The following is a 27,240-nucleotide window of genomic DNA, read 5'->3' as shown; positions in this document are numbered from 1 at the left end:
GTCACGTCCCAGTGATAAGTCACAGCCAAGAGAGTGAGTGATGCTACTAAATGAGAAGCCAGAGTGTCAAATAAGGCCAAGGAGTCAATATGCCAAATGGTGGGAATGTGTGCAGTGGTCTGTCTGTGTGTTTGGGGGGGGGGGGGGGGGGGGGGGGTCGTGCTCAGGGTCATTTCGGAATGATAGCCACTGGTTCCTTTGTTTAACATATTGATGTCACATTGTGGGCAGTGCAGGTCAGTGTGCTCAAGCTTTGTTTGAATGTACATAGCTGCTTTGAAACAAAAATCCTCTATCTATACGTATGTATGACAAAGATTAACAGTAAAGTGAGCCCATATTGTCTTTTAGGAAGTTATTCCTAACTCATTAAAAAATTTTCGACGTCCCTGTTTTAGTAGTTTGAATATTCTGTAGCTGTGTTCGATAATTACAGCATCTGCCTAGGAAGAACTACTTGTTCATACAAAAGGACTGGAATATAACTGGAAGTGGGGCGGGACTGAGCGTAAATTGTGCGCAAGCTTCCTCAGTTGGGAACATTAGAACCTATCGTACATGTGCAAGAACAGGAAGAACAACCGGTAGCATTTCCTGCTTTAGTTTGTGCCAAGAGTTGATTTGTAACTTTTCTTGAGCAATATAGCTAACCAAGCGCTGTAGTGAGTAGTAGGCGTGTGTGTGTGTTCCTTCCATGAATTCTTCCCGGCATCCTCTTGAGAGGCACAGTGAGGAAGCATGTGAGGGAGAATGCGATCAAACTTTTGACTAAATAGCTAATGAAGGGTGTGAGCGCGTGGGTGTGCAAGTTGGCTCAGAGCGGAAAGGTGACCCCCATCCTGAGGAGGACAATGCAGAGCTCGTATGCGGGTGGAGACGATAGGCTGGGTTCGGATATTACCTAAAAAGGGTGGGGTGAAATGTGACACATTTTGCACTTCCACATGACTATTTCGCACCATTGTGTACGATGGATGGATGGATGGATGGATGGATGGATGGATGGATGGATGGATGGATGGATGGATGGATGGATGGATGGATGGATGGATGGATGGATGGATGGATGGATGGATGGATGGATGGATGGATGGATGGATTAGCAACAACCCCTCAAATGTCTCTCCTTTCTTCTCACCAGATTTCCTCTTTAGTATTCTTCCCTGATAGCAAATTATATTTGCAGTAGCCAGGGCAATCTCCTTTTTTTCCTTTCAAACAATTGCACCAAGTTGCACCAGCAGTCACATTCTTTTGCATCACTGAGTTCTGCGAGGGTCAGTTGCCAACGTTAATTTCCTCAAATTTGTCCAGTTCAATCTGGTTCAATCACGGTGGTTGGGAATCGCCAGCCTACGGGGTCAAACTAGTTTTCATGTCACTGGGACAACAGTTTGGGTCACACAGTACGAACATGAAGCTAACCACACCAGTTCTGTGGGAAAATGGCATTGAGCGTGCTCTGCAACCCCTGTGGTGTGCTCCAGGGAGGGACCCCAGAGGACCCTCTGCAAAAAATAGTCCCTCTCATTTTGTCTGAAATTTGTACATGATTTAGGAGCGGATCACTTAGTGGTGTATGTTACGTGCCCTTTTCCAGTTTTTATGCAAGTAAGTCTTGTTGCATGAGAGCATTGTGTCCTGTACACGAGGAGTCATAAAGCTCCCGAGAAACTCACCAAACTTCCCATAGTGAATCGCATGTTGACAAAGTGCGCACAGGAGACTACGTCGGTGCGGGCTTTCCCGCTCGTGCTTCAATCTGCTGACGTGACCGACTTGCGGAGACGCTCAAGTGCGATGACGTCAGCCCAAGTGCACTCCGCGTATTGCTGTTGTTATGAGTCAGTCATTTTCAAATCAAGTCAAGTCACATGCGTGTAAAAACCAAAGCATGTCCTCCCTCACATACTTGGTCGTATAACATGCATTAGCGTTCGTTCTTGTACACACAGTCGTCTCCCCTGCGCTGACCCGCTATCTGACCTTTCTTTAGTAATGTCAGACAGAGGTCGTCAAAGGTTATCACAACGCACAGCTTAAGCCTTGACCGAATGGGCACCCCCATCAGACTGAGAGTAGTCAAATAAGCCGTCCCAGGCTGACTCAGCACCCCCACACACACACGCGCCTACACGGCTTGGACCAAGTCCCCCCCCCCCTTGAGTACATACAGACCCCTTACCTTCAGACTTAACTGTAATGTGATGTGTGTGCATTTTGTGTGTGTTTTTGCTCCACAAGGCGTTTTCAGGTCACCTTTGACCTTGATGTCAGTCACTCCAGTGCAAAGGGCTTTTAGATGTAAGCCACAGTTTTGATGTTTGCCCGGAGCCCTCAGATATTTTGGAAACCCCCATCCGCCAACAAAAGTAGCTAACAGTATGCCACGCATAGCAGCGTGAAAAATAAAAGCTTGAGTTGAATTAACTTCGAGGCGTTGTTATATTTTCTTGAATGACATGAAACGGAAATATGTCATTGGTCCATTGAAATATGCGTTTCATGTTTTATTTTTAATGCCTGTAAAACAAAACTAAAAACTAGACTCTAAATGACTATTTCTCCATTGGCGACTAGCTCACCTGAATAGTTTCTCGTCACACAATCTGCTTGAACTCCTTTTCAACCGACAAAGCTTCTTATCTGCCTCTCTGGTCCTCAGCCACGCCACCTGTTTCTTTTCTACCTCCCACCCCAGAAAAGATGTTTAGGAGATTTAATCAACGTAGAAGCTATATCTGATGGGCAGTAACCAGCAGCTCATTTTTCTTTTTAAATCCTGGTTGATTTGTTTGTTGTATTGCCTGCTTTCCAGTGTCATTTTTCATGAGTGACCTAACAAAATGATTTTGTGTTTAGTGTTAAAATTTGCATAAGTGTTTTGCACCCGCTTCATCGCCCCACTCCATTAGAGGAACGTGTTGAGTGATGTGATGCAGACTCAAGGCGATGCTTTGTGAAGGCATTATTGTCCTGATGCTGTAAGCTAGGGGTGTCAAACTCATTTTTGTTGGCTAAAGGTTTCCCTTGTGGGCCTTTAATAACTTAAATAGAAAAGGATGGGGCACTCATATTATCACATAAAATATTCTACTTTGAAAGTGCAATTGTAACCAAAAAAATGTTGCAATATCTCACTGTTATTAAAAGGGGAGACAATTTAAATTTGGGGTATTTTAACAAGAAACATTGAGTTGACACACATGAGTTGCTATTGCGGGCCATATAAAATGATGTAGTGGGCCGGATCTGGCCCCCGGGCCTTGAGTTTGACCCCAGCCAACGTGAAGATGTCTGAGACTCTCTTCAAAACTTGGGCCTGCTGGCGGAGACAAAAAGCTTTGGCCTTCATTGGCTCCCGGCTGAGACACCACAGGCAGTAATTCTCCCCTGTCAGCCCCTGCTCATTACACCACTTACTGGGAAATCTCAGCACACAAATAAGACAATACCTTTGCGGAATGTAAAAGGACAAAAAAAAATCAATAACAATACGCTGTGGGAATATTGCTTGAGGGCTGAAGGGGGGGGGAATGTGCTTCCTGCAAGTTTTGAATCCAGCTTCGGAAAGCCAAACAACCTCGTCAGTTTTTTTGTTGTGTTTCGACAGCAATTGATCAAACGTGTGACCTAAATAAGGCAAAGTTGCATGTTAAGTGGACAGTGGATGTAATAAGTCTTAAGGATTAAGCCACTTTATAATGACTTTGAAAAGTATTCTAAGCTCCTGAGAGCAACGGAGCGGGAAGACAATGGCTCAACTTTGTTGACTTGTTATTGTCTTATCTGTCTCCATTTGCAGAACTTTGAAGCAAAATAGTGTGGAGTGAGCGATGATCTCCGATCTGTGTTCCCTTCGTCATCCTCCAGGTTTTATTCTCCAGCTGCTCTGTAAGTACAGCTCCTGTCTCTCCTCACACTTCAGAGGTTTATCGTGGCCCTCTTATCAGCTCGTTGCTCTTTCTCAAGGAACACGTCTTCCTCCCGTTGTGTCTGACAAGTTGTCAGCAGATGGGGAGAATAAAGTTAGGCTTGCATATAAGTGTGAGATCTGATGATTAAGCTTAAAATCACTTTCTGAGAGAAATGTTACTAAGCAGACTAGTCTATTAGTTTCAGAGCTGCCAGAGAAAGCACAGAATTCCTGGTGAGACGGATTCAAACGGATTCACTGGGGTGCATGTTTGTCTTCTTGTGTTTACTGATCCACTGTCAGTGCACATTTGTTTTCATGCCATTCATGTGTTGACCAAATGTTCTTTTGACGTTTCTGTAATGGCAGAAATACTACTCATCTTTGTTTGGTTAAAACCTTTGGTTTTGGGAAGTTTAAACACAACCTCTTAACTGTGAGGCCAACTTTCTAACTTTTTCTTCATTCTTCACTTTCTGACAATAGTCTACAAACCATAACCGAGAAATTGTGTTTAAGGGACCCGATAAGTGAAATCTGACATTTTCCTCAAATTTTCCTCCCAAATATGCCCAATACATAGTTATTTCCTTTCAATGTGTAGTTTCTCTCTCATTGTTGTGAAAGGTGCTAGACATCATAATCCTGACAGAATAGTGTCATTCGTTCCCAATGCCGGCCGTCACTTCCACAGCATCCTAAAAAATATATATGACACGTTGTCCCAGATGCCTCCCATCATAAACAATGCAAATGACACCCATCTATCAGATTTATTCTCTGCAGATACACAAGCAAGGTGAAATTTATCTTGCCTACTTTTAGCTCAAATTTGTAATGAAGAAATAAATAAGTGCAATATATCTTACAAAAAAAAAAAGCCACAGCAACCAATCTTGCCCTGAAAGGCAGATTTGAAATGTGTTTGCAAACAAGTACATTTTCATTTCATAACATTTCTACTTGCACTTATTTACGATTGAATTTTGCTATCATCATTTTCTTTTTTACTCCAACTGCATGCTTTCTGAGGGCTTTTCTTTTGTCATCACTCAAGACTTGTTTATCCACTCCCAGCTATTGTCTCACAAGCACAAAGGGCACACACAGCAAAATCCACAAAATGGAGTCAAGCTGCATACAAATACTTCAAGACACACAAGTAATATACCATCTCTCAAAATAAATGTATGAAACCTCAGTAAGGACACATCAGGATCTAAAAGCCTTTTAGGTTTCTTGTACATTGTGTGTCGACAGGATTCCAAGCCGAAGAATGACAGGAAAACATCTTTCAGGAAATGATGGTCTGAAGAGGCTTTCTGTTTTTAAACCGCCAGTGCTCTGATGGTTGGTCAGGTTTGTTTGTTTTTTTGTCAGAGGAGAAAAAAAAGTCAACGATTTTGTTTTCTTATTCGGGAAAAAACATTTACTAGATATGCTTATGCGTGTGGTGTGGGTGTACATAGCGAACGGGAATGTGCACAGCAGATCCACAACTCTTCTGGGGCACAAGTTGTGCTGCATGGAGGACACACTGCTGCTCCCACAAGAACTGTCCAAACTTGATGACACACATGGCTCAGCTCTGTGCTGCTTGTGACCTCATTAGCCCCTTTCACCCCTTTCTAAGAAACAAATGTGTTGGTAGAATGTGTCTTTTTTTTTTTTCCCACACAGCTGCCATTTCAATGGCGTTATTAGTTAACTGCTAGTTTAGCTACTGCTTCTACGATGTTTTCATAGACCTACAAAGGCTGTCCTAGATAAAAAGAGATTAAAATGCTTTTAAAATAAAACCAAAGGATTAATTTGGACTGTAAATGCCGAAGCATCATGGTTAATTTTTCTACATAACATTTTTTTCTTTCCTTTGAGGTAGTTTGAGTTGAGTGACAGCACTCAAAGTCAAAGTCTGCTTTATTGTCAATTTCTTCACAGACACACAAAGAAATCGAAATTACGTTCCCACTATCCCACGGTGACAAGACATAGTACACAATATACATACAAGTAAACAACACAAAAAAATAAAAACAAGAAGGCACAAACAATGAATAAATAAGAGTGATGAATAAATAAGAAATAAACAAATAACATAATAAATAGGAGGAGCAAAAATGGAGCAAGTGTGCATACAGCAGACAGTCAGAATATAGTGCAAAAGTACAGGACGCTACGCAGAAGGGGGGAGAGAGTTCAGGATCCTAACAGCCTGGAGTATGAAGCTGTTGGTGAGTCTGGTGGTGCGGGAGCGCAGGCTCCGGTACCTCTTCCCAGAGGGCAGAAGATCAAACAAAGAGTGAGCGGGGTGACTCGCATCACTCACAATCGCGGTCGCCTTGCGGGTGAGACGGGAGGTGTAAATGTCCTTCAGGGAGGGGAGTGAAGCACCAATAATCTTACCAGCCGTGTTCACAATGCGCTGCAGGGCCTTCATGTTGTATTCAGTGCAGCTACCACCCCAAACAGCGATACAACTGGAGAGGACGCTCTCAATGGTGCCACGGTAGAATGTAGTCATGACGGCCGGAGGAGCACTTGCTCGCCCGAGTTTCCGCAGGAAGTACACTCCTGATGTGTCTGAGATTTCTTTCGAGCAATTGTGCTCATAGGCAGCAAATAACACTGAAAATGAAAGCCCATGTATCTTGTTGTTGATTGTCACAGGGAAAATGATAGCAGTCATTAAAGAGAAGAAATGCTATTTGCTTGTGTACATCTTCACAGAGCACATCTGGTCCCCCCCCCCCCTCACCCTTCCCCAAGATTAAACATCCTGAATATGACCTGAGCTGGAAGCGATTTGTTCACCAGCAGTGCTGTCACTGCTGCCAAAAGGAACGGGGGTGGGATCATGGCGAGGGAGGTGATGATTCCTGTGGAAGGGTAGGCTGAGTGCATGGAGTTCATCTGGCTTTTAACATTGGCTGGTCCGTAGTAGTAGTCGACACGTTTGACTTTTCCCATCAATGACTGTATGCTTTTGTTATTTGCTGCTCACACATGGATCCATCCACCCATTTTCTACCCTGCTTGTAGTCGGAGCTCAAATTTACCCCAGCTGACCTTTGGTGTGAAGATGATGCTGCTTGGTTTGATGTCATTATTTGAGGACACATTGAATGGCTCCACCGCTCAAACATTTGAGGCAATTTATTGTTACAATTAGTTTCTTTACAGCACAAAGTCGGTCAAAAAGCGATTTGTGTTTGTAAAATAAAAATTTAGCTTGTTGTGTAAGGCGTATGATAATCAAAGCATGAGATGTGTGGTTACATCTGGCATCGTTTGTATTTTCCTGTTAATCGACGGAATACTTTCAAAGTTGGGTCCCTTGAAAAGAAAGCCACAATACATCCATTCTTGAAGGCTATAATGGACACATATCAAAGAATTGCTCTGAATTTTAAATACTTCTGACAATGTTTATGATATAGTGGTCTGGTGGTTTTGCAGGGTCTCCTCTCACCAACACGGTTTTAGATTCTAATCGTAGCTTTTGAAGCCTTTCTGTTGCATTTGCACGTTCTCCTCGTGCTGGTGTGGTTTTCTCTGGGAACTGCGGCTCCTCACATCGTTCCCAAACATATGCTCTGCATGTAGAGCTTAACAAATGTATCAAACCACCACCTAACGTACCAAACTTTACATCTACGACAGCTGCCCTACATTAACCGCAGTTTCTCAAGCAACACCCAATTTTCACGCTATTTAACTGAAACGACACTTTAAGTGCCATTATTAGTTATCCATTTCAAAAGGACGAGCGCAAATTGAAAGTGGCCTTCATAAAGCCATGTCAAGATTCACTGTAACGCTGTTTAACTGCCACACAAGCTGACTGACTGATTTAGCTCTCAAAGGACAAACAAAACTTTCTCGACTTGTGCCTCAGGACACTGATAAGTATTTCTTTTGCCCTGCCGATATCTGTGATAATAATAATTGGCATTTACGAGAGAAAATAGCGTCTGTCCCTTCAAAAAGCTTCCCAAGAGGTTTTTGTCTTTTTTTTCCCCCTTCTTTTCTTATGGTCACTCGACATAGTGTCACGTTTCCCTCAACTAGCATTGCTCAATAACCTCAATTTGGATCAACATCAGAAAAACTAAACTGAGTTTTTCATTCACTCCCGTTAGACAGAAATGTGATGTCTAATCTTGGGTGGTGAGCCAGCTTTTAATGCCCTTAACTCTTACAGGGCACTTAGTTTGCTCTCCGAGCAGATAAAAAAGCAGAAACTGAAGTTTTAAAAGCTCCGAACTGATGAGTAGGAAATGATGTAATTAGGTTCATCTGTGTTCTATCAGAAAGCCAAAATGTCTTGCACCCATTGGGCCCATGTGCTGCGTAATGCCTGCGGCGCTCAAACTGTGATGCAAGTGACCTCAAATCATCCCAACTTACAGAATTTACACATTGTGGATATTATTTTTGAATTGTGACACCGAAACTGTCCCAATATGGCACGACTGACTTAGAAAAAAGAAACACACGATAGCTGTCTCTTAGGACGCCATTTTTCCCGTCATTTAATAACGTAATAGAGGTCAATGTTGGCTTAGTGGAAGACACTCCGATTTTTTTTCTTAAAGCTGGATCAAGAATCGTGTTTTTACACCGCACGCATCTTATTGTGTGTTTTCTGCAGGTTCCAACAAAATCTCATTTTGAGCGGGACAAAATGACAGGATTTGCTTCACAATTCAAATAAACAATATGCAATTTGACAGGCTCAAGGAATAAGAGTCGAATAGATTTGAAAGTCATTTAAAACCCAATCACACGAGCTACGCTGGGGATGCTTTTTGTTCTGCAATGCCCTGTGGGGGACTTGAAGACATCATTTGTGCAATCCATTTCAAAAGACATAAGTGGTGAAAGTAAATCTAAATGTGATCTTAAATCCACCAGCACGGTGTAGTTTGGTCAACTGATCTTCAAACTTTTTGTGAACCATAATCAAAGTGTTAGGAGCTCATTCCTTATCAGGCCTCCCGTAATACCTAAAAAAAAGACAAAAAGATGAGTTGAAGGTTTTTAATAGATTTGACCTTGGTCCGAACTACCAAAAAAAAGTCCAAATACAATCTTTTCTTTGTTGCGACCTATTGAGTTCATGATTACAATTCATTTGGGTCTCTCCTACTTTCCCCAGGCCATGTATAGCGAGTGGAACAGTTGCAGATGGCTTGGTTGATGAAACCACGAGCCCAAAAGGGATCCCTCTCTGCTGTGCATTTAGTGTACAAACTACAAAGGCAGCCTGCGGTCAGCACACCCTTGTGAAAGGGGCTAAAATAGTGTCAGCAGGATGTCCAACAGACTGCGAGCGAGCAGTGGAGAGAGCATAACAGACCGGCACGGATGGCCAGGAGAGGGAAACAAGCCGCCGAGTGGTTTGAAGTAGGCTCAATTGATTCAAGACTATTTTTGCCGTTGATAAACATTCCGATATATCAGCAATGTCTGAGCAAGGGAAATTCTGGTGTAAATATCAGAATTTCCCCAAACTGGAGGAATAAATCTTTTTGGTTGCAATGTATTATATGTTTAGCAATCTAGTGTGCTGCATTACTGTAATGGAAATTTCATGCTTTCAGACTGAGCAGAAAATGCAATTATTGGCTAAAATTGGTTAAAAATTTGTTAATTTTGTCAACATTTTTTTTTTTGTCTGGATGACTTTTTTTTTATTATTATTAATAGTTCATTTTTTATTTAGTGAAAAGCTCAATTGAAACGTGACCACTGTCCAAAAAAAGATGATTATTATAATAATAATCATCATCATTGTCAACAATCATATTGGTAATACAGTTAGTAATATTTATGAATTGATGGTTAGGTACAGCAATGATGGATTTGTTTTCGTTTCATAGATGTATGTTTTGGTTTGAGGAGCCTCCCTGAGTTTGTTACCTTTGTGGCACAAAAAGGAAAAACTGTCAATTTCTTGTAGTTGTGCCCTCGAGCGGCGCGTCTGCCAGCTGATTGAGTTTTTTGTTTGATGCTCGCAGCATGATCAGAATTGTTTTCCCAGGCCTTTTTTCCCCCCTCCCAAAACACAATTCATTTTTGTTAAAAGAGGCAGCTGTTTAAGTTTACAGCTCTAAAGTGGGGTGGGGTGGGGTTTTCTCATTCAAATAAGCGTTTCTGCTTCGTATTATTAAAGTCTGTTTGTAAGAACTTCAATTCACTGTCCGTGAGCTGCCAAAAACTCAATCCAGTTGTTTGTGACGAGCACATCTGCGTTGAGATCGACCAAAGGGTTGTTCCTCGCTGATTAAAAGCGAGTCGGATTTGGAGTGGATTGCCGTCTTTGTCGCCTGCTGTAATATTGTTCAACATACCATAGTGACATGAGGGTGAGACACCCGACAAAACCGGTTACTTTTATACGGACTAATGTCAAAAGCAGAGCCTCCCACACATGCCCGAAGAATGTAGCTTTGTGCTGCTTCGGACTCAGTCGAATCACATGCTGCTTCTCACGTTTTAGAACTGTGTTTTGTGTCAAAGTTTGCATTCTTGTAATATTGAAACATTGTTGTACAGATGTTTTTCCAGTGCAGTGCTGAAAGGGTGTGATTAACAATGAGGTACCACACATGGTTGTGATGAATTTTCATGCTAGTTAGCCACGGTTGCTTTGAAAGCGTGACTCCGCTCTGTCGCCGCAAAGAACCTTTACTTGTTTATTTTCCCTGTTTTTCCAGAATTCAACAAGAGGAAGAAGGAACCATCTCAAAGTACAATGGCGTATGGTCAACAATGTAAAGTAAGTAGCCTGCTAGGTCCAAACAAGACAGAATCTGTCTGGCCTCGGTCATATCACTGCACCAAACGGGTTCACTTTCACCTCTAATGCACTCTCATCGTTGTAACCTAATCAGCTCGCCATCATCTTGCACTCAACGTCTATGTGTTATGAAGAAAGCCATGCCGTTTTACAAGTGAAGCCAATGACTCACTGAGCCTTTTACTGCTGTAAACAAAGTCGTTCTTGGAAGTACCGAAGGGCTGCTGGAACTCCGGGATCAAGCGGCTCGTATGAGCGTCACATCCAAGCCGTGCCACGCTGCATCGTTGACGTTTTCTCTTGGGGCTGATTAGTTGGATGTCATTCACTATCTGCAGAAAGACATAAAGAATCTGGATAGTGTTCCGACATGGACGGGAGCCGCTGACAGCTGTTGTACCACTTGAGCAGTGTCCAGGGCCCTCTTTTGCAGAGCTTTTCAAATACAGTAATTGCTCTTCACGTGTCGAGCTATCCAAGGTCAACTTGAAGGCGCGTTCAGAGAAGCGCCGGTTTCTCTACCCGAGCTCCGAAGCGCCGGCGGGCTCATTAAAACAGTGAGGACATGTGTCAGAGTTTGATGGCGGAACATGCCAGTACCCATCTGTATGTGTTTGACTGCGGTTGTACTGTGATGCCTGCAAGGTTTTTGGGGAGCCATATGTGTCTGTATCGCTGGGATTGAAACTAATTGCTGCCATGTTGACATGAGATTTATTAAGTGAGCGGTCACGTTACTAATGCTTTAACACACATGAACCTACAGCAGACAAGCACGCATGCCTGAGGCGGATAATAGAACTGTCTGCGACAGGGATGTGATGGTTTTGGCTAAGGTTTGTTGTTATTTAGCTTTTTTTTTTTAAATTCAGTTAGTGCTGGGGTGTTGTTTTTTATTTATTTTTTAAAAAAGGTTTGTTATATATTACTCGTTGCACAGAGAGATTGACTTGTCCTAGGACAAGTTCACTGGGGCAAGAGCGTCAGCTTGGGTGGGGCTGAGAGAGAGTAAAAAGAGATTTGGAGAGCTCCACAATTAAAGTGTATCTCTTTGAAATCCCAGTCCGGGCTTGGCCACTTCATTCAAGCTTTCCGTTCCCCGCGGACCGATTATCTGATCTGGAGGGGAAGTGAAGTTTACACTGCTGATACGTAACTGCCCTGAATGATGTAGCCTGCACACAAGTGAGGGGGATGACTCTGATGACCTCGGTGACCACTGAGAACACACACACAACTGTAATGACTTCCCTATTGAGAAAGATGGAAGGAAGCCAGTGAACTGGAGTGACTTTTAAAGTCCACACATTTTCCTCGACATATCACTTCTAGAAAAAATTCCAATCCACGAGTAGGTGAAAAATATTTACTCCTTGATAGAAGTCAAGCATGCAGTCAAAACCCTGGCATCTCAAATTAAACCCATTTGCTGTCACTTCGGGTAGTATGCCCCAACAGATTTTTCTTTTTTTAACAACACAAAGGCACAATTGACCATGGAATCAATTTCACTTGTGAATGAAGATACCGCCTATCCCGATAATAGACACTGCACCTGCATGGGGCTGTGAGTGGGGGGGGGGGGCTGCATGAATGGTGCAGGAGAACCCACACTTTGATCTCCCAAATAACAAAGCACCTATGAAGGCATCCATACAGGCTGCATTGTCCCACCGAGGGGGTTACGGCTCATAAAGCCATTACCATGATCCCCTCTCAATCCCTTTTGCAGCACCTCCTTAATACCCTAAACCACTACTGTATATTGCGCTGCTGCTTGCCAGTTTGCATTTTCTCACTCTCATCAACTATTAAGTCTCCCTCCGTGCTAAGATTAAGTCACCAGTCGCCCAAGGGCAGGTATTTGTCTATTTGGGCCCCTACTTTACTGTCATGGTCACTGTTTTGCACCGCTGCAAATTCCCACTCTTAAAACCAGATTAACCCCAAATTTTTGAAAGAAAGTTATTATCCCATAATTTGAATTTCTTATGAGAATTCCTTATAGTGGGCCACTGTGATTACGGGGACCCCTGCATGGCTTGTGGTGATTAAAACACTCACACGCGGTAGTGCAGCACGCTGGCACCTGAGAACCAAAAAGGGACGCGCGACCACCAGTTGACGGGAGAAGCTTGTGCAAAAGTGTACCTTGGCTGTCTGAGCCCGCCCCTCGCCGGGGGAGAGAGCTGGTGCAGACTTTCAGTACGCGCGCGCGCGCACACACACACACACGCTCACTCTGTAGCGGAGCAGACCTTTTTGGAGCAGCCCACCCCTCTGTGCAGTATGCATGTTGGCCTCGGAACTTGCGGAGCTCTCACGTCCCAGCAGCAGTGTACCTCGGCGGCCAGAGAACATCCGTACTACGCGAGTCGAGGATAACACACTGTGTTGGATGTGGCGTGGGGACCACAGACGGAAATGCTGGACTGCCCGGGGGAATAGATTATTTATCATAGTGCTTATTATTATTGACATTCTTGGTGTTATTATTAGGACTAAGATTACAGGAGTAGCTACAAGCTGCCGCTCTCCTCTGAAAGTGGACAATCATGCATGTGCTCTTTTGGGGCTTGGGATTCCTGCTATTCCCTGATTTATTATCGGCAGACGCATCCACGGGGACACTGCTCTTGAATCCAAGCACAGGTAAGTATTTCTCAATAGGACTATAGTCTAAGTATACTTTACTTTGGCACAGTTGGGAGTCAATGAATGAATGAATGAATGAATGAATGAATGAATGAATGCAGCACTTTGGGTATTTTTTAGGGTAACATTCCTCAATGTTGTGTTTACACGTGCAGTAAAAGAGGACATTGGCCCCTATGAGATAGTCACACCGGTGCGAGTGGACGGAACCGGTGACAAGTTCCCGAGCAGCGCGCACTTCAAGAGGAAACGGCGAAGTTTGGACGAGAAGAGCGACAATATTACGGAGCACTGGGGCTCTCCAAATATCCATTACAGGATTTCTGCTTTCGGACAGAACTATCACCTCAACCTTACGTTGGACTCGGAATTTATCGCCCCGCTATACACTGTGACAATACTTGGAGTACCTAGAGGAGATAACGTGGAGGAGGAGGAGGAGGACACAGAGTTGAGGCACTGCTTCTATAAAGGACAAGTAAATGCCAAATCAGAGCACGCCGCAATCATCAGTTTATGCTCCGGACTGGTGAGTTAATTATTATTATTATTATTATTATTATTGAAAGCACATGAATCATACACGTGTGTACTTTGAGCGACGTCTTAAAATCTGTCAAGTCTAACTTTCGTAAGCCATCTTTGCAAAGGCATGCGCACCAACATACACGATATAAAATCGTGTTTTTTTTTCTTTCTGTGCTGATATAACAGCACAATAAGTGTCAAGTCAGCAAATGGCTGTGCAGATACGTCACGTTTTTAATGTCAGATGCAAATTGCAAAGTGCTCCATCTCTCCTGCCCATTTGGTTTGTGGTCAGTAGTCGCTGACGCGTTTACGCACGCCACTACGGCGCGAGTACGCGCGGTACTGACGTCACCACTGGTCAACCCCACTCCCAGACTTTCAAAAAACGATTTAGAGTCAGGATTCCTCTGAAAGTTGTATTTATACATAGTAACCAAGATGAAGTGACGATTAATGACCAATTCTGTCCCAAATGCCTACTCAACAATTTCAAGCATTTGCTGAGATTGGGTTGCTCCATTTCCTGACAGTTTGTTATTCATTGCCAAAGCTCTGAGGGCACATTATTTGAACATAGAATACCACGAGTGGCCACAACGATTTATTGTATGATACTTGTCAGAGAGGCCATGGTCAATAAATTTATGATCACAAAGGACGTCTTGGAAAGAACACCCTCCCCTTGGGAAAAGCAAACCATGACCGAGCTGCAACCCTATGCAATGTTTCCCAATCTTTATTAAGCCAAAGCATGGAATTTACATGAGAAAAATGTACAGGTACAAGAGCATTGATTCTTCTGCTTGTCACTGTACGATACTGGCATAGATAGATAAACAACGATACAAATACTGCACCAACTAACATTTACTTTAATAATCGATTAATCTGTCGAGGAGTTTGTTGATTAATCGATGAATCGGATGAAAAAAGCACCCCGGACTGCTCCCGCATTTCAAAAACATGCAGTGGTGTGAATGTTTGTTGGTCTTTGTGTCCTTTGATTGACTGGTTCATGTGCCCTGCCTTTCACCCAAAGGCAGCAGATGGATGGATGGATGCATAGATGCACGGATGGATCTTGTCACACACAATTGCTTAATACTTGCTGAAGCATCAAGTCATTCGCACGTCAGTGAACACCACATGGAAAGTGCTCGCGTTGGCATGTACCTTATCGAGTGCACCGCAGGCCTCTATATTAAATGCGCCATGTGGAGTACTGTACATCGTGAAGTACTTTACGTTCGCTTGCCAAGAACACAAAACAATACACAGTCTCTGATAGCCATCATGGGTTTCACTTTTGGGACCATTATTAAGTGCATGCAAATTCCTCTCAAATGCTTTATGAACCCCATTCCACTGATGCTTACTAAAAATATTTTGAATGAAATGACAAAATCTTGATCATGGCAGGATTCAATTAAATACTATTAAGGTAAACATTTGCTAAATATGTTTGTATAAACAGCATAAATTAACCTTTGTCCCCCCCCTTCTCAGTTTGGCACCTTCAGATCTCCAGAAGGGGAATATTTTGTCGAGCCCCTTCACAACTACCAAGGAGAACATTATGAAGAGGAACACACAAAACCTCATATCGTGTACAAGAAGAGTGCACCCGAAAAAGACAAATCTGGGGACAGCTCAGCTTGTGACACTTCAGGTAAAGCCATTTGGTGTGCATGACGGCACTCACAGTCGACTCATGTGGAGTCAAGCATGTGTGTGTGTGCGCACGTGTGGGTGTGCGGGTCACGTCAGACCTTTAAGTGGGTTCCCACAGATGTCAGCAGCTGCGTCATTCCCAGAGTCCTCACAATCACTTGTATCAGGAAATGATTATACAATAGTAACTGAGCCTGTTGAGTTTTTGCAGCATAATCATAACATGCAAAGCTTATCTGGCGAAAGAATTCCTGGAGAGCCAATATGAATAAAAATTGTGGATTTTCCACTTGGGTGTGGAATTGAAACGTATTCACCCATTATGATATCGAAATGACATGTTGTTCAATTTCAAACAATGTGTGGGTCGATCATTATAGCCGACCCACAGCAGAGTGCAAGCTTGTCCCGCACAGGAATTAAGACTCATTTGGAAGTTCTCCCTTGTATCATCTCATCTCAGTTTACTGTTTGAACTTCCTGTTGACTCGTGGGCTTCCTCTCACTTTATGATAAGGAAACTGGGCCGACCCACTACCATGAGGACGCAGTGTCGTTTTCGTGAAATCCACGCCAACTTGAAAGTGTCAAATCATCAAAAAGTTAAAGCAACACTTCTGGACTCGTTTTAAATTAACACAAAGCCATTGTTGCTTGTAATGAGGAGCCTGTGACCTTTGCTTTTGTTGCCATGGTGATCCTGAATCAGCTGTTGGAGTGGTCCAGACACCCAATTGTGTTGCATTAGGACTTGTCTGTGATAATGATCTGCAAACTTTATTTGAAGCCATGATGTCAATACGTTAGCTATTAGCGTTAAACGATTGCATTCATGTTGTCGGCTTATTTTGTTTCCGCCCTTGAATAATGGCTGTCTGATTTCTGACTTTGGTTTTGCATGTGAGACAATGACAACACAATTAGGAGCAAGATATTCCCACAGCTGCTCCTATTTCAACTACTAGTTGAGATCTTTTCTTTGTTGTCTGCCAGATGTTTGGTGTCAGTAGCATTTGTGTTTCGCAGAGGTAGCACGTATTCAAGTCATTCTTGTCCTGATTCTCAATTGTTGAGAAGTTATGACACCCCACAGAGTGAGCTGGTTTGGATTCAGCAATGCAAGCTGAGAATTCTGCAGTTCCGTTCCGGCGTGATGTTAAACTCATTTCCCAGTAGGATGAGAATGTCAAGTTTCGCACTTTATTGGAGTGGTCTTCTTTTGGTGTGTGCATTTCAGCTTGTGCTACTTTTTTTATGGCCTTCTGCCAGGTTTACCTAACCTGAACTCTTTGCCCTCTTCCGAGAGGGGGGAAAAAAAGCACTGCAGGCGGCATTCAGCACAATTTGAGCTGAAATGAAGAAAAGTGAAAGAGACAGCAACATATCTGGACCATGACAGAAAGTTTTAGCATCTTTATTCTGAAGGCCTTATGCGTATAACCCGCCATGTCTATCTATTAACACATTTCTCACCCCCTGTTCTTTTTAGAACTCAAACACAGGCATAAGAGGCACAAGCTGAGGAAAAAGCCAACAGATGGGGCGGCCTTGGACAGAGTGTTTGTTCCCAGGACTGGAATATTGAGTGATGTGGAGTTACTAAGTGGGCGCCTGAACGGGGATGCCTTGCACAAATCACACAGCAGCAGCGTAGGCGCAAAAAGTGCAAATGAAAGCAGCAGCGATGACTCGAAACCTCACAAGCGCTCCAAGCGCTTCCTCTCCTTCCCGCGCTTTGTTGAAGTCATGTTGGTGGCCGACAGCAAAATGGTGGACCATCACGGAGGCAACCTGCAGCACTACATCCTCACCTTAATGTCCATCGTAAGTGCCGCTCGTTCAAGCATGTTTTTGCAAAATATAAACAAGCTGGTAATCTGGGACGAATTTTGACTCCGGACAACGAGAGATTCTTGTCACACGTGCTCTGCAAACAGTACTTGCTAGAAATGTCTGCAGTTCCTTCAATTTAGCTTTTAGCCTGTTGGCAGCTCTTGTGTTGTACATAATAAGCGCTCCGCAGACCACGGCTTGTGACCGCAAAAATGTCAGTGAAATGATACTATAGAAGATGACCTTCATGCAGGGTTAATCAGATGCCTTAAACTTGAGTTTGAATGTGATGGGTTCATTCTGAACATCGCCGATTTCAGTTCAATTCAGTTTTATTAGTTTAGATGACAAAAACCCGACGTTTGAACAGGGGTGTGTAGACTTTTCCTTCCCACTGTATTTTGAACATTTCTTGTATCTACTCCCATAGTCTTTGACGTTTTGGGATCTGTGGGAGGGAAAGGGGAAGCCTTGGGCAGGGCTAAAAACAAATTACAAACAGCCAAGGGCAATTCGAAGCGGTACCTGTCAGGCAGCTTTGATAAATGCTGAAAAATATGTTTAGGTATATCACACACACAGCATATATCACACATAGCAACTCATCTTTTGAAGGCGTCTGGAGCCGCCAAACCTCAAAGGAGAGTTGAAATGACTTACACGACTTAGCTATAAAGCACATGGTGGCCATCCCCAAAAGAAGATAGTCTAATTTGAGCTATCTTGAATAATAAAACTGTTATTTTTTTCCCCCTTTCAGGTGTCTTCCATCTACAAGGACCCCAGCATTGGCAATCTAATTAACATAGTGATTGTGAAGTTAGTCATTATAAACAACGAGCAGGTAAATAATCATAATTAACATCCACAGAGCCAAAGAAGATACTGTGCATTTTCTGCATCAGTTTCTTTTTATTTATTTTTTTAGGATGGTCCCCTTGTTTCATTTAACGCACAGACCACTTTGAAGAATTTCTGCATTTGGCAGCATGGCCAAAATGTCTTGGATGATAACCACCACTCACACCATGATACTGCCATTCTGATTACAAGGTGCACACCCAGATCTTTTTACTATAGGCTATTAATAGCGATCTTCCCTTTTATTCATCTTTTCTCTTCTATTTCCATAGACAAGACATCTGCAGAGCGAGGGACAAATGTGACACTTTAGGTAAGTAGCGATTTGAAAAAACAGGGACAAAATCTTTCTTCTTATCACTGGCAAAGTCAGTGGTAATCAAAACTTTCCAAAGCTGACATCTCCAGTGATGCTCTGTTCTGGTGTACCTAATGAAGTGACTTAAACCTTGCAGGACTGGCAGAGTTGGGCACTGTGTGTGATCCGTACAGGAGCTGCAGCATTAGCGAAGACAACGGCCTGAGCACGGCGTTCACCATCGCTCATGAACTTGGCCACGTGTGAGTAGCGCATGTGAGAGGTTTCGTCAGCATTCCTCCACCACAGTATTGGTAGTCTAACACTTTCGAGGAAGTCACATGTGAAGGAGGAGACAGCTTTCTTTTTTTTTCCTCAAGTGTTATTTTTGATGATTACCTTTGCCCACGTGCATAAACTCTTTTTTTTTCGGTCCAAAGTCTTGAGTCAGCCAGAGCACGGGCCTGTTAGCCCACGACACCGGAGACTGTTACGGACCCCATCATCTTTAACAAATGCTCTTTCGAAACACTAACAAACGGTGGGATTGTTGAATTCCGTTTTGATCCGCGTCAAGCGGTGACGACTTGCACAGCGACAGCTTAGCAGTGTTATATGGTACCTGTCAGAGGGAGGCTGTATAAAGTGTGTGTGTGTGGGGGGGGGTCTACATTTATTTTCAAATAAATGTCCAAATTTATTTTCTTTTTAAAAGCAGAAGTGAGTTGACACTGCATTCTGTCTTCCAGGTTCAACATGCCTCACGATGACAGCAATAAATGTAAGGAGGACGGCGTTAAGATCCAGCAACACGTAATGGCTCCCACACTCAACTACAACACAAATCCTTGGATGTGGTCCAAGTGCAGCAGGAAGTACATCACAGAGTTCCTTGAGTATGTCGCACTCTTTTCCTCACGACCGCTCCGAATGGTTTGAGATGGATTATGTTTTTGTTCTGATTTGGAGGAGCTGCTAAAGAACTCAAACAACTTGGGAGCGTAGTGTAGGGAACACAGACACACTTGATAACGCCTTGGCTCCTCAGAACAGTTTGTTTCTTCTAACAAAAAAAAAAAAAAGATCAGCTCTTTAGGAAATGTAAACAGAATAGTATCTGGCAACTGTCCAAAAATCTCTTACCCAACTCCCAACTAGCTTATTCTACTCCCTTTAAAAACTGTGCTAATGGAATGGAATACAGCCAGAGATGTGTTTATAAACATGTGCTGTTCTTTTTTTTGTGTGTGTCTGTTTCTGTCTTTTGTTTCCTTTTTTTTTTTTTTCTTTGAAGTCATTTTATTTTCATTTCTTAATAGCACAGGCTATGGCGAGTGCTTGCTCGACGAGCCCGTTTCTCGGCCATACGGTCTTTCGCAGCAGCTGCCTGGATGGGTATACAATGTCAACAAACAGTGTGAATTGATATTTGGGCCAGGAACACAGGTGTGCCCTTATATGGTAAGTCCATTGTAAAGAGCGATGTTGTCGAAACGAGGAGAAGATGCCAAGTATCTGACAGGATATTTAGTGGTGTTTATTGTGTGTGTTGTCAGACCCAATGTCGAAGGCTGTGGTGCACCAGCCCGGAGGGCGCCCAGAGGGGCTGCAGGACACAACACATGCCGTGGGCTGACGGCACTGATTGCTCCCCAGGAAAGGTAAATGGGATCAATAAATAATGGCAAATGTTCATTAAATCCGAAAAAAATATGGATTCACTGAATTCAATTTCATTAGGGAATTAATTTTTATAGTCATGTGCATAAACAGTCCGCATTAAAGAAGGAGGATAGTTTCGCGTTTGCCTGACTCACCTTAGCCGTGAAGACTATCTGTATGGGGAGTCGTTGCAAAATTCTCACCCAGCTTTAATGATCCACCTCACATCCTTCCATTAGTAATGAGAGGACATGAAGGAGGCATTTGGTCTAAATGTCCTAGACAAACACACGCATAGTTGAACTTATGCTGACCACACTAAATTCTTACACCACATTTGTCCTATCGTGCGTGATTATCCTGCGGTTATGAGCTGAGATGTTCATTGACTTGTTTGACATTTCTTCTAGTCAGACAGATGCAGAGATGAAATATTTTACTGTAATTTCTTTCAGATTAGCATCAAAGAGCAGCCGAGCAGCTGTTTGGGCTATTCTAAGAAAATTATTTCATGTGTCTTTGGTTTCCTCTAACGTTTTATTGCTGTTCTTTCCTCCCTCTTTATTTTTCCTTTCCAAAACCTGTTTACCTTCCTCTCCTCATGCAGCACTGCAAACACGGGCTGTGTATAACCAAAGAGCATGACCCCACACCTGTGGAGGGCGCGTGGGGAGTTTGGAGCCCTTTCGGTACCTGCTCTCGGACGTGCGGCGGCGGCATCAAGATCGCCGAGCGCGAATGCAACCGACCCGTGTGAGCACTCGTCTTTGTAGTCACGCATGCCCGCTGGACCTTGTCTCCATCTTAGATGCCAAAGTCAATGTTCCATAGATCAATCCACCCTAAGGGAATTCTTGCCATAGCTAATGTTCAGCCACGCTTTTGCTAATGGCCAATTTTCAATTCCCGGTAAATACACAAATCAAACAGGAGTTGGGCAAGGAAGGCGTGCAAAGAATTTTTGGAGGAATGGTCTTTTGAAAACGATGTTTGCTTTTATGCCAACTAGGCTGACATTGATCACTATTCTCAGTAGGTGGGATTATTTTATTTTTTAAATTTTTTACATTTTTCTAATCTGTTAAACACAAACGAGCCCTCCATTAGACACTGTTGAGACATTTTTTTGGTTTGTACTTACTCCTCTCTCGTGATGTGTCCCCACCAGGCCAAGGAATGGAGGGATGTACTGTGTCGGTCGCCGGATGAAGTTCCGTTCCTGTAACTCTGAGCCGTGCTCCAAGCAGAAGAAGGACTTCAGAGAGGAGCAGTGCGCCGCTTTTGACGGCAGGCATTTCAACATCAACGGTCTACCTCCTAATGTTCGCTGGGTGCCCAAATACAGTGGAAGTCAGTCTTGCCCCCGCCGAGATCTTTCTATTCAATAATGGTGTCCGAATAACTAGTAAGTCATATTTGTCTTCCTATTGTCTCGTGGCCAGTCCTGATGAAGGACAGATGTAAGCTGTTCTGCAGGGTAGCAGGTAGCACCGTCTACTATCAGCTCAGGGACCGGGTCACCGACGGCACGCCGTGCGGACCTGATACCAATGACATCTGCGTCCAAGGCTTGTGCAGGGTGAGGTTTCTTGCTTAATGGTTGCACTTCACGACATCCTCCAGCGATCTGAAGAGGCCGAAGCTTCACACAATGTTTGGGTTAGCGAGCCGTTGACTGGATTTACTGGTCTTGGCAAGTGTTGTTTGATTGATCTCGTTTGACTTGGGCTAGACTATACATCCTTGTAGATATTAAAAATGTCTTGCTGAAACCACTTACATGTGGTTTAGCTTATGTGCCATCTCTTATGGTGTGTTACAAAGCAAATGTAGTTCAGATGGGAGATTGGAATCGGGGACGTATATCAAGGGGCACATAAGTACAGTATGCGTAACTGACCTTGCGTAACGAAACGACAGTGAGCCGGTGAGCAGTCCATGGAGTACCCTGTCTTCAATCCTGAACAATATTATACTGCACAGAATAAGAAATTGAAAAAAACAAATTCTGTAACACATATCCTTGTCCTCTCATTGCTGAGCAGCAAGCTGGCTGTGACCACGTATTAAACTCTAAAGCCAGACGAGACAAGTGCGGTGTGTGTGGTGGTGACAACTCTTCTTGTAAAACTGTGGCAAACACTTTCAACATTGTACGCTATGGTGAGTGAGTTTTTTTTTCCCAAATGCAGTCCAGCTGTTATATACTATGTGGGTGGGTCCCCACATGTGCTTACTGTAGAATTAGCAATTAGCATGATGTATAATAATTTGCATTCATGCTCAGGCTACAATGAAGTTGTGCGGATACCCAGTGGTGCTACAAACATTGATGTTCGTCAACACAGCTACTCAGGGAAACCGGAGGATGACAATTACCTCGGTAAGAAATAAGTCTTTGCTCACCAAGGCAATAAGATCAACATATTTATTACAGTGCTGGTAGTTTGCAGAAGTGTCACACTTGCAACTTTGTATAGATTAGATAAGATTGCATATTATCGAGAAGACTTTCTTCTGTACTGTCTGTGATATAATATGTGAATTTCAGCATTTTTTTTTCTTTTTACAAGTCAGCATTGGAATCCATGTTTTGTCTCTGCATGCTCAAAAAAATGACCGAAAGATGCTCCCTGAAAGAAGGGCATTCATATGAACATAATGTGTGAAATGGTCGGGAAATTAAAGGAAGGAAATCAAATCTATAATCGCATTAGGGTTAGTGAGTGCAGCAATCAGACTGCGACAGGACTGGACAAGCATAGATGGTACTTCTCGGGAATATAAGGAAATACTTTTTCGCAATAATTCAAGTATTTGCTAGGTCAGCTCAAGCTTGTGTATAACTATGACAGAGCGATATTATTTCTGGAGTTGTAGACATGTTAAGCAAAGCGAGTTTGAGCTCCTGTGGGATAAAGCAGCCCATGTGACCACTTCTCTCTGTGTCCCTGCAGCCATATCAAATAGTCGTGGAGAATTCCTGCTTAATGGAGAGTTTGTAGTCAGCATGTTTAAAAGGGAAATTAAAGTCGGAAACGCCGTCATCGAGTACAGTGGCTCTGACCATGTTATTGAGAGGATTAATTGTACCGAGCGCATCGAAGAGGAGATCGTCGTCCAGGTAAACTTCATTCCCTTCTACTAAGATAAGGAACAACTGCTTCCTATATGAAGTGAATTCAAAACCCCTCTGAGGTTAGAGCTGTGACTGTACGGGAGAACCTCAGGGTCGTAAATCCTGCATTCAATCTGTTTTACAATGTCTATCTTCACGGTAGGTGCTGTCTGTGGGGAACCTTTACAACCCAGATGTCAGATATTCCTTCAACATCCCCATAGAGGATAGACCTCAGCAGTTCTTCTGGGATGCCTATGGTCCGTGGCAGGAGTGCAGCCGTCTGTGCCAAGGTGAGGCTTAAATCGCGTTAGCAGTCTTTGCAAGGGTGTTTGAATGATGATTGATGTGGCGAGACTACAGATGGGAAGCAACAGAGAGGCACGTAACAAAAAGTGAGGTACGTATAGTGAAACTTGGCAACCTTAGGTGCAAAGATTTGGCTCATCTTCACAGGAAATTACTTTTCTGTTCCGTGTCTGCGCATATGTGAGCGAATATTTAGGTGCGCAGAGGTAAATGTGAATTCCTTCGACTCATGGCTCCAACACTTTGTCAGTCTCTTAATCACCTTTTTGAGTATGACCTGCCTGAACAAGCCACAGTGATTAGTGGTTTTTAATTTGTAGGGAAGGCCTGGAAAAACACAACTGGAGCGGCTTGATGGAGGATTGGCTGAGTTATTCCAATGCAGTTGACTGACTTGTTTGTTGGTGTCTTCTTAGGAGAGAGGAAGAGAAAAGTTCTCTGTAGCAGAGAGTCTGACAGGGTGGTGGTTTCAGACCAGAGGTGTCATGGTATACCAAGACCGATGGTCACGCCTGAGGCCTGCAACACTGAATGTGAACTGAGGTTTGTGTCACCACTTTGACCGACTATTTTAACGTTTTTGCTTAAAGCTAAATCAAATCATTCTTGTATTGATGATGCTCTCTTATTATCCATGCAATGAAGGTGGCATGTGGCTCGAAAGAGTGAATGCACTGCTCGGTGTGGTGTCGGATATCGCACTTTGGACATATTCTGTGCTAAAATCAGCCACGCAGACGGAAAGAGCCAAAAAGTTGACGATCGCTATTGCAGCGGGCAGCGCAAACCTGACGACAAGGAAGCTTGTCATGGAGATTGTAATCCCGGAGGCTGGGAGTATTCGTCCTGGTCCGAGGTGAAACAGCTGAGCTGGTTATAATTCAAAAGGAATCAGACATTTGTTTTGACACACAATATGTTTCCTCTTGTTGATCTGTCTGGTATGCAGTGCTCAAAGAGTTGTGGTGGAGGCACCCGCCGAAGAGGGGCAGTGTGTCGAAAGGCACCGGGGGCTGAGGGCGATGACAGCAAGTGCAGTCAACGGGACAAGATGGCCGTCCAACCCTGCAATGAATTCCTCTGTCCACAATGGAACACTGAAGACTGGTCGGAGGTTGGTCCAATCGTGATTCAAATTAGATTTGTGACACTGGACCCTCCTTGTGGTTCTGTCAAGTGTCCCCCCCCCGGCCGGTATCTCGCAGTGTCGCCTTGCCTCTTTACCCTCAATGCTTTCCTCAACTCTTGAACTGGTCAGTGACTGGCACAGTTTACACATTGCAGACCAAGGAGCTTGAAAAGAGTTGGCTTGCATTCCAGAAATATTTGACATCTCCCATGTGGGTGCCTCCAAATACAAACAACCACACTGTACTACTATATGCCTCCCCCTGCACAGTATTTTTACATGCAGTCCACGTATCCTTTGTAGAGGGGAAAATATACACTTGCTTGACATGTCATAAGTGTCGGATCCTCTATATGGCATCAAGAGGATTTTCCCATGAGCTGAATGACTGGGATGATGTTATTTCAGTATGTCTAGACTCTAATCATGAATGGATCTTGCTTACAGTGCCTTGTAACGTGCGGGAAAGGCTATAAGCACCGCCGGACGTGGTGTCAGTTTGGTGAGGACCGTCTAGATGACCGCTTCTGCGGTTCATCAAAGCCCGACTCGGTCCAGACGTGTCAGCAGCAGGAGTGTGCCTCTTGGCAAGTCGGACCTTGGGGACAGGTAAGACCCGGTCAATATTGTTCTTATCCTAAACACACACACAGATTAACGGAGCTCAGAATTCACGCTGCAATGCACAAGATTGCGTTCTTTGCGGTATCGCGATTCATCTCAAAGGTATGGTTGGGAGGTATGTGTAAAATGGCTGGGTTTACTTTGATTTAATATCCGCCTTCCAGTAAGAGTAAGCATGTCGGCAGTGCATATATTCCAGATGCACAGGTCCGTTTTTAAAGCGTTTCATAATTGGTAATAAATCAGTCAGCATAAAAATAACAGCTTCAAAATAATATGGGTGGTAACGATTTAGATTTGCCACTTCCGATCAGCAAATTTCTCAGTCAACAATTAGATATTTTCCAATATTGTGCGGATTCTTACTTCTCGAATGCAATGTTTGTCACATGTGACAAACGGTGGCACATTTTGGATTTGATTTTTGACTTGATTTCCCTTGTAAGGTATATTTGAAGCTGTTTAATGAAGCATGGTCAAATGGTAGCTGAAGTGTCTGCCAAACAAGTTTGACCCTATTTCATTGGAGCCACTGAGGCAGAAGCGGGTGCAAGGTAGAATCTCTGAGTTAGCTTTTGTAGAGGCTTCAATGAATATGAAGTCAATTTTTCAGATTTAGTGTTGTGTTGAGATTCTCATCTTGCATTTAACTTTGGATTCTTTCCCAGTGCTGACTCACTAAATTTTGTTGTGAACTGATTTTACTGGCTCAGATGCCTTCCGCTTGCCACCATCATTCATTTTCCGTCTGTCTTTTGAACCCAGTGCACTACCTCATGTGGACTTGGGTACCAGATGCGAGCTGTGAAGTGTGTGGTAGGATCTTACGGTGCCGTCATGGAAGACACTGAATGTAATGCTGCCACCCGGCCCACTGACACCCAGGTAAGGGAGGGGGAATAAATTCTTCACTTTTTTCACCCTTTATTACTTTTCAGGATGGCATCTTGTGTAAAAATGCACAGACACAAACATACTTTATCATTGCCACCTGGTTTCAATAAAGCTGTCGGATTGAGAGCAGGGAAAGGCAGGGAAATAATATACGTCACTGGCCCACGTAGTCAAAGAGCTCTCAGACGAAATTCCCCCATAAGAATGTTATTAAAAACTGTTCTGTGTTATGTAAGAAACAATAAGAGTATTGAATGCATGGTCTACATGGGTTTCCTATATGGTCATAATAAATTGGCATGCAGACTCAGGATGAGCCTGCTTCTCTTTTAGTTGCAGCAGTTCTTCATTCCGGTGCCTGGGTTAGCTGAAGCAGTGACCCCGAATCAGTGGGCCCACCTTGTTGTGATTCTACCCAGCCAGCCATAAAGTCGGCCATCAAGCTGCCAGTCCCAGCAGCAGCCAAGTAGGACTTAGGAAGAGCAGTGCAGATAGATTGATGGAGGTTTCGTAAATGCAAGGTTAGAGAGGTTTATATTTTTGCCACTTAGTCGAGATGGTGTTTAGGAAGGCTGAGCATTTATTTGTGTCTGCTGGTCGCACGCCTGGAGCCGCTTTGAGTGTCGCCGTGAGTGTGGAATGTGGAGCCTGCGAGATTTGACTAAGGCTCTCATTCCTAAAGACTGGGGGTCAGAGGGCACAACAGGGCATGGGAGGGAAAAAGGGAAGAGGGCGGAAGGTTAGGGACTAGGGGATGGACAAGGGGTGGGGTTTTGAACCATGCCAGCATGGGCATTGGACCCCTGAATACCACTCCACTATGACCTGTTATGACAGGGATCAGTGCTTTATGCTGAGTGGCTTACTGCCACAATCCATAGTTTGAACTGATAGGGAGACGCAGCTCATGTTGTTTTGCTAAGCTAGTACGGGC

General features: G+C 43.6%; 1 protein-coding gene across 1 annotated transcript in view; it reads left to right on the top strand.

Annotated features, from left to right (window-relative positions):
• Positions 1-12,897: 12,897 nt before the first annotated feature.
• adamts9 (ADAM metallopeptidase with thrombospondin type 1 motif, 9) overlaps positions 12,898-27,240 on the top strand; it is a 32,027-nt gene continuing 17,684 nt past the window's right edge. Inside the window, exons 1-23 of the mRNA XM_037251777.1 lie at positions 12,898-13,373; positions 13,532-13,905; positions 15,414-15,576; positions 17,068-17,402; positions 18,172-18,255; positions 18,340-18,464; positions 18,545-18,585; positions 18,728-18,833; positions 19,320-19,466; positions 19,890-20,031; positions 20,127-20,231; positions 20,840-20,985; positions 21,401-21,582; positions 21,675-21,811; positions 22,278-22,395; positions 22,520-22,615; positions 23,190-23,356; positions 23,514-23,643; positions 24,076-24,202; positions 24,305-24,515; positions 24,609-24,773; positions 25,236-25,397; positions 26,178-26,297. Coding sequence (XP_037107672.1) covers positions 13,277-13,373; positions 13,532-13,905; positions 15,414-15,576; positions 17,068-17,402; positions 18,172-18,255; positions 18,340-18,464; positions 18,545-18,585; positions 18,728-18,833; positions 19,320-19,466; positions 19,890-20,031; positions 20,127-20,231; positions 20,840-20,985; positions 21,401-21,582; positions 21,675-21,811; positions 22,278-22,395; positions 22,520-22,615; positions 23,190-23,356; positions 23,514-23,643; positions 24,076-24,202; positions 24,305-24,515; positions 24,609-24,773; positions 25,236-25,397; positions 26,178-26,297 — 3,480 coding nt within the window. The 5' untranslated portion in view covers positions 12,898-13,276. The remainder of the gene's footprint in view (positions 13,374-13,531; positions 13,906-15,413; positions 15,577-17,067; positions 17,403-18,171; positions 18,256-18,339; positions 18,465-18,544; positions 18,586-18,727; positions 18,834-19,319; positions 19,467-19,889; positions 20,032-20,126; positions 20,232-20,839; positions 20,986-21,400; positions 21,583-21,674; positions 21,812-22,277; positions 22,396-22,519; positions 22,616-23,189; positions 23,357-23,513; positions 23,644-24,075; positions 24,203-24,304; positions 24,516-24,608; positions 24,774-25,235; positions 25,398-26,177; positions 26,298-27,240) is intronic.

Source organism: Syngnathus acus, chromosome 5 (assembly GCF_901709675.1).
Source record: "Syngnathus acus chromosome 5, fSynAcu1.2, whole genome shotgun sequence".
NCBI lineage: Eukaryota > Metazoa > Chordata > Actinopteri > Syngnathiformes > Syngnathidae > Syngnathus > Syngnathus acus.
This window is presented reverse-complemented; position numbering and strand designations above follow the sequence as displayed.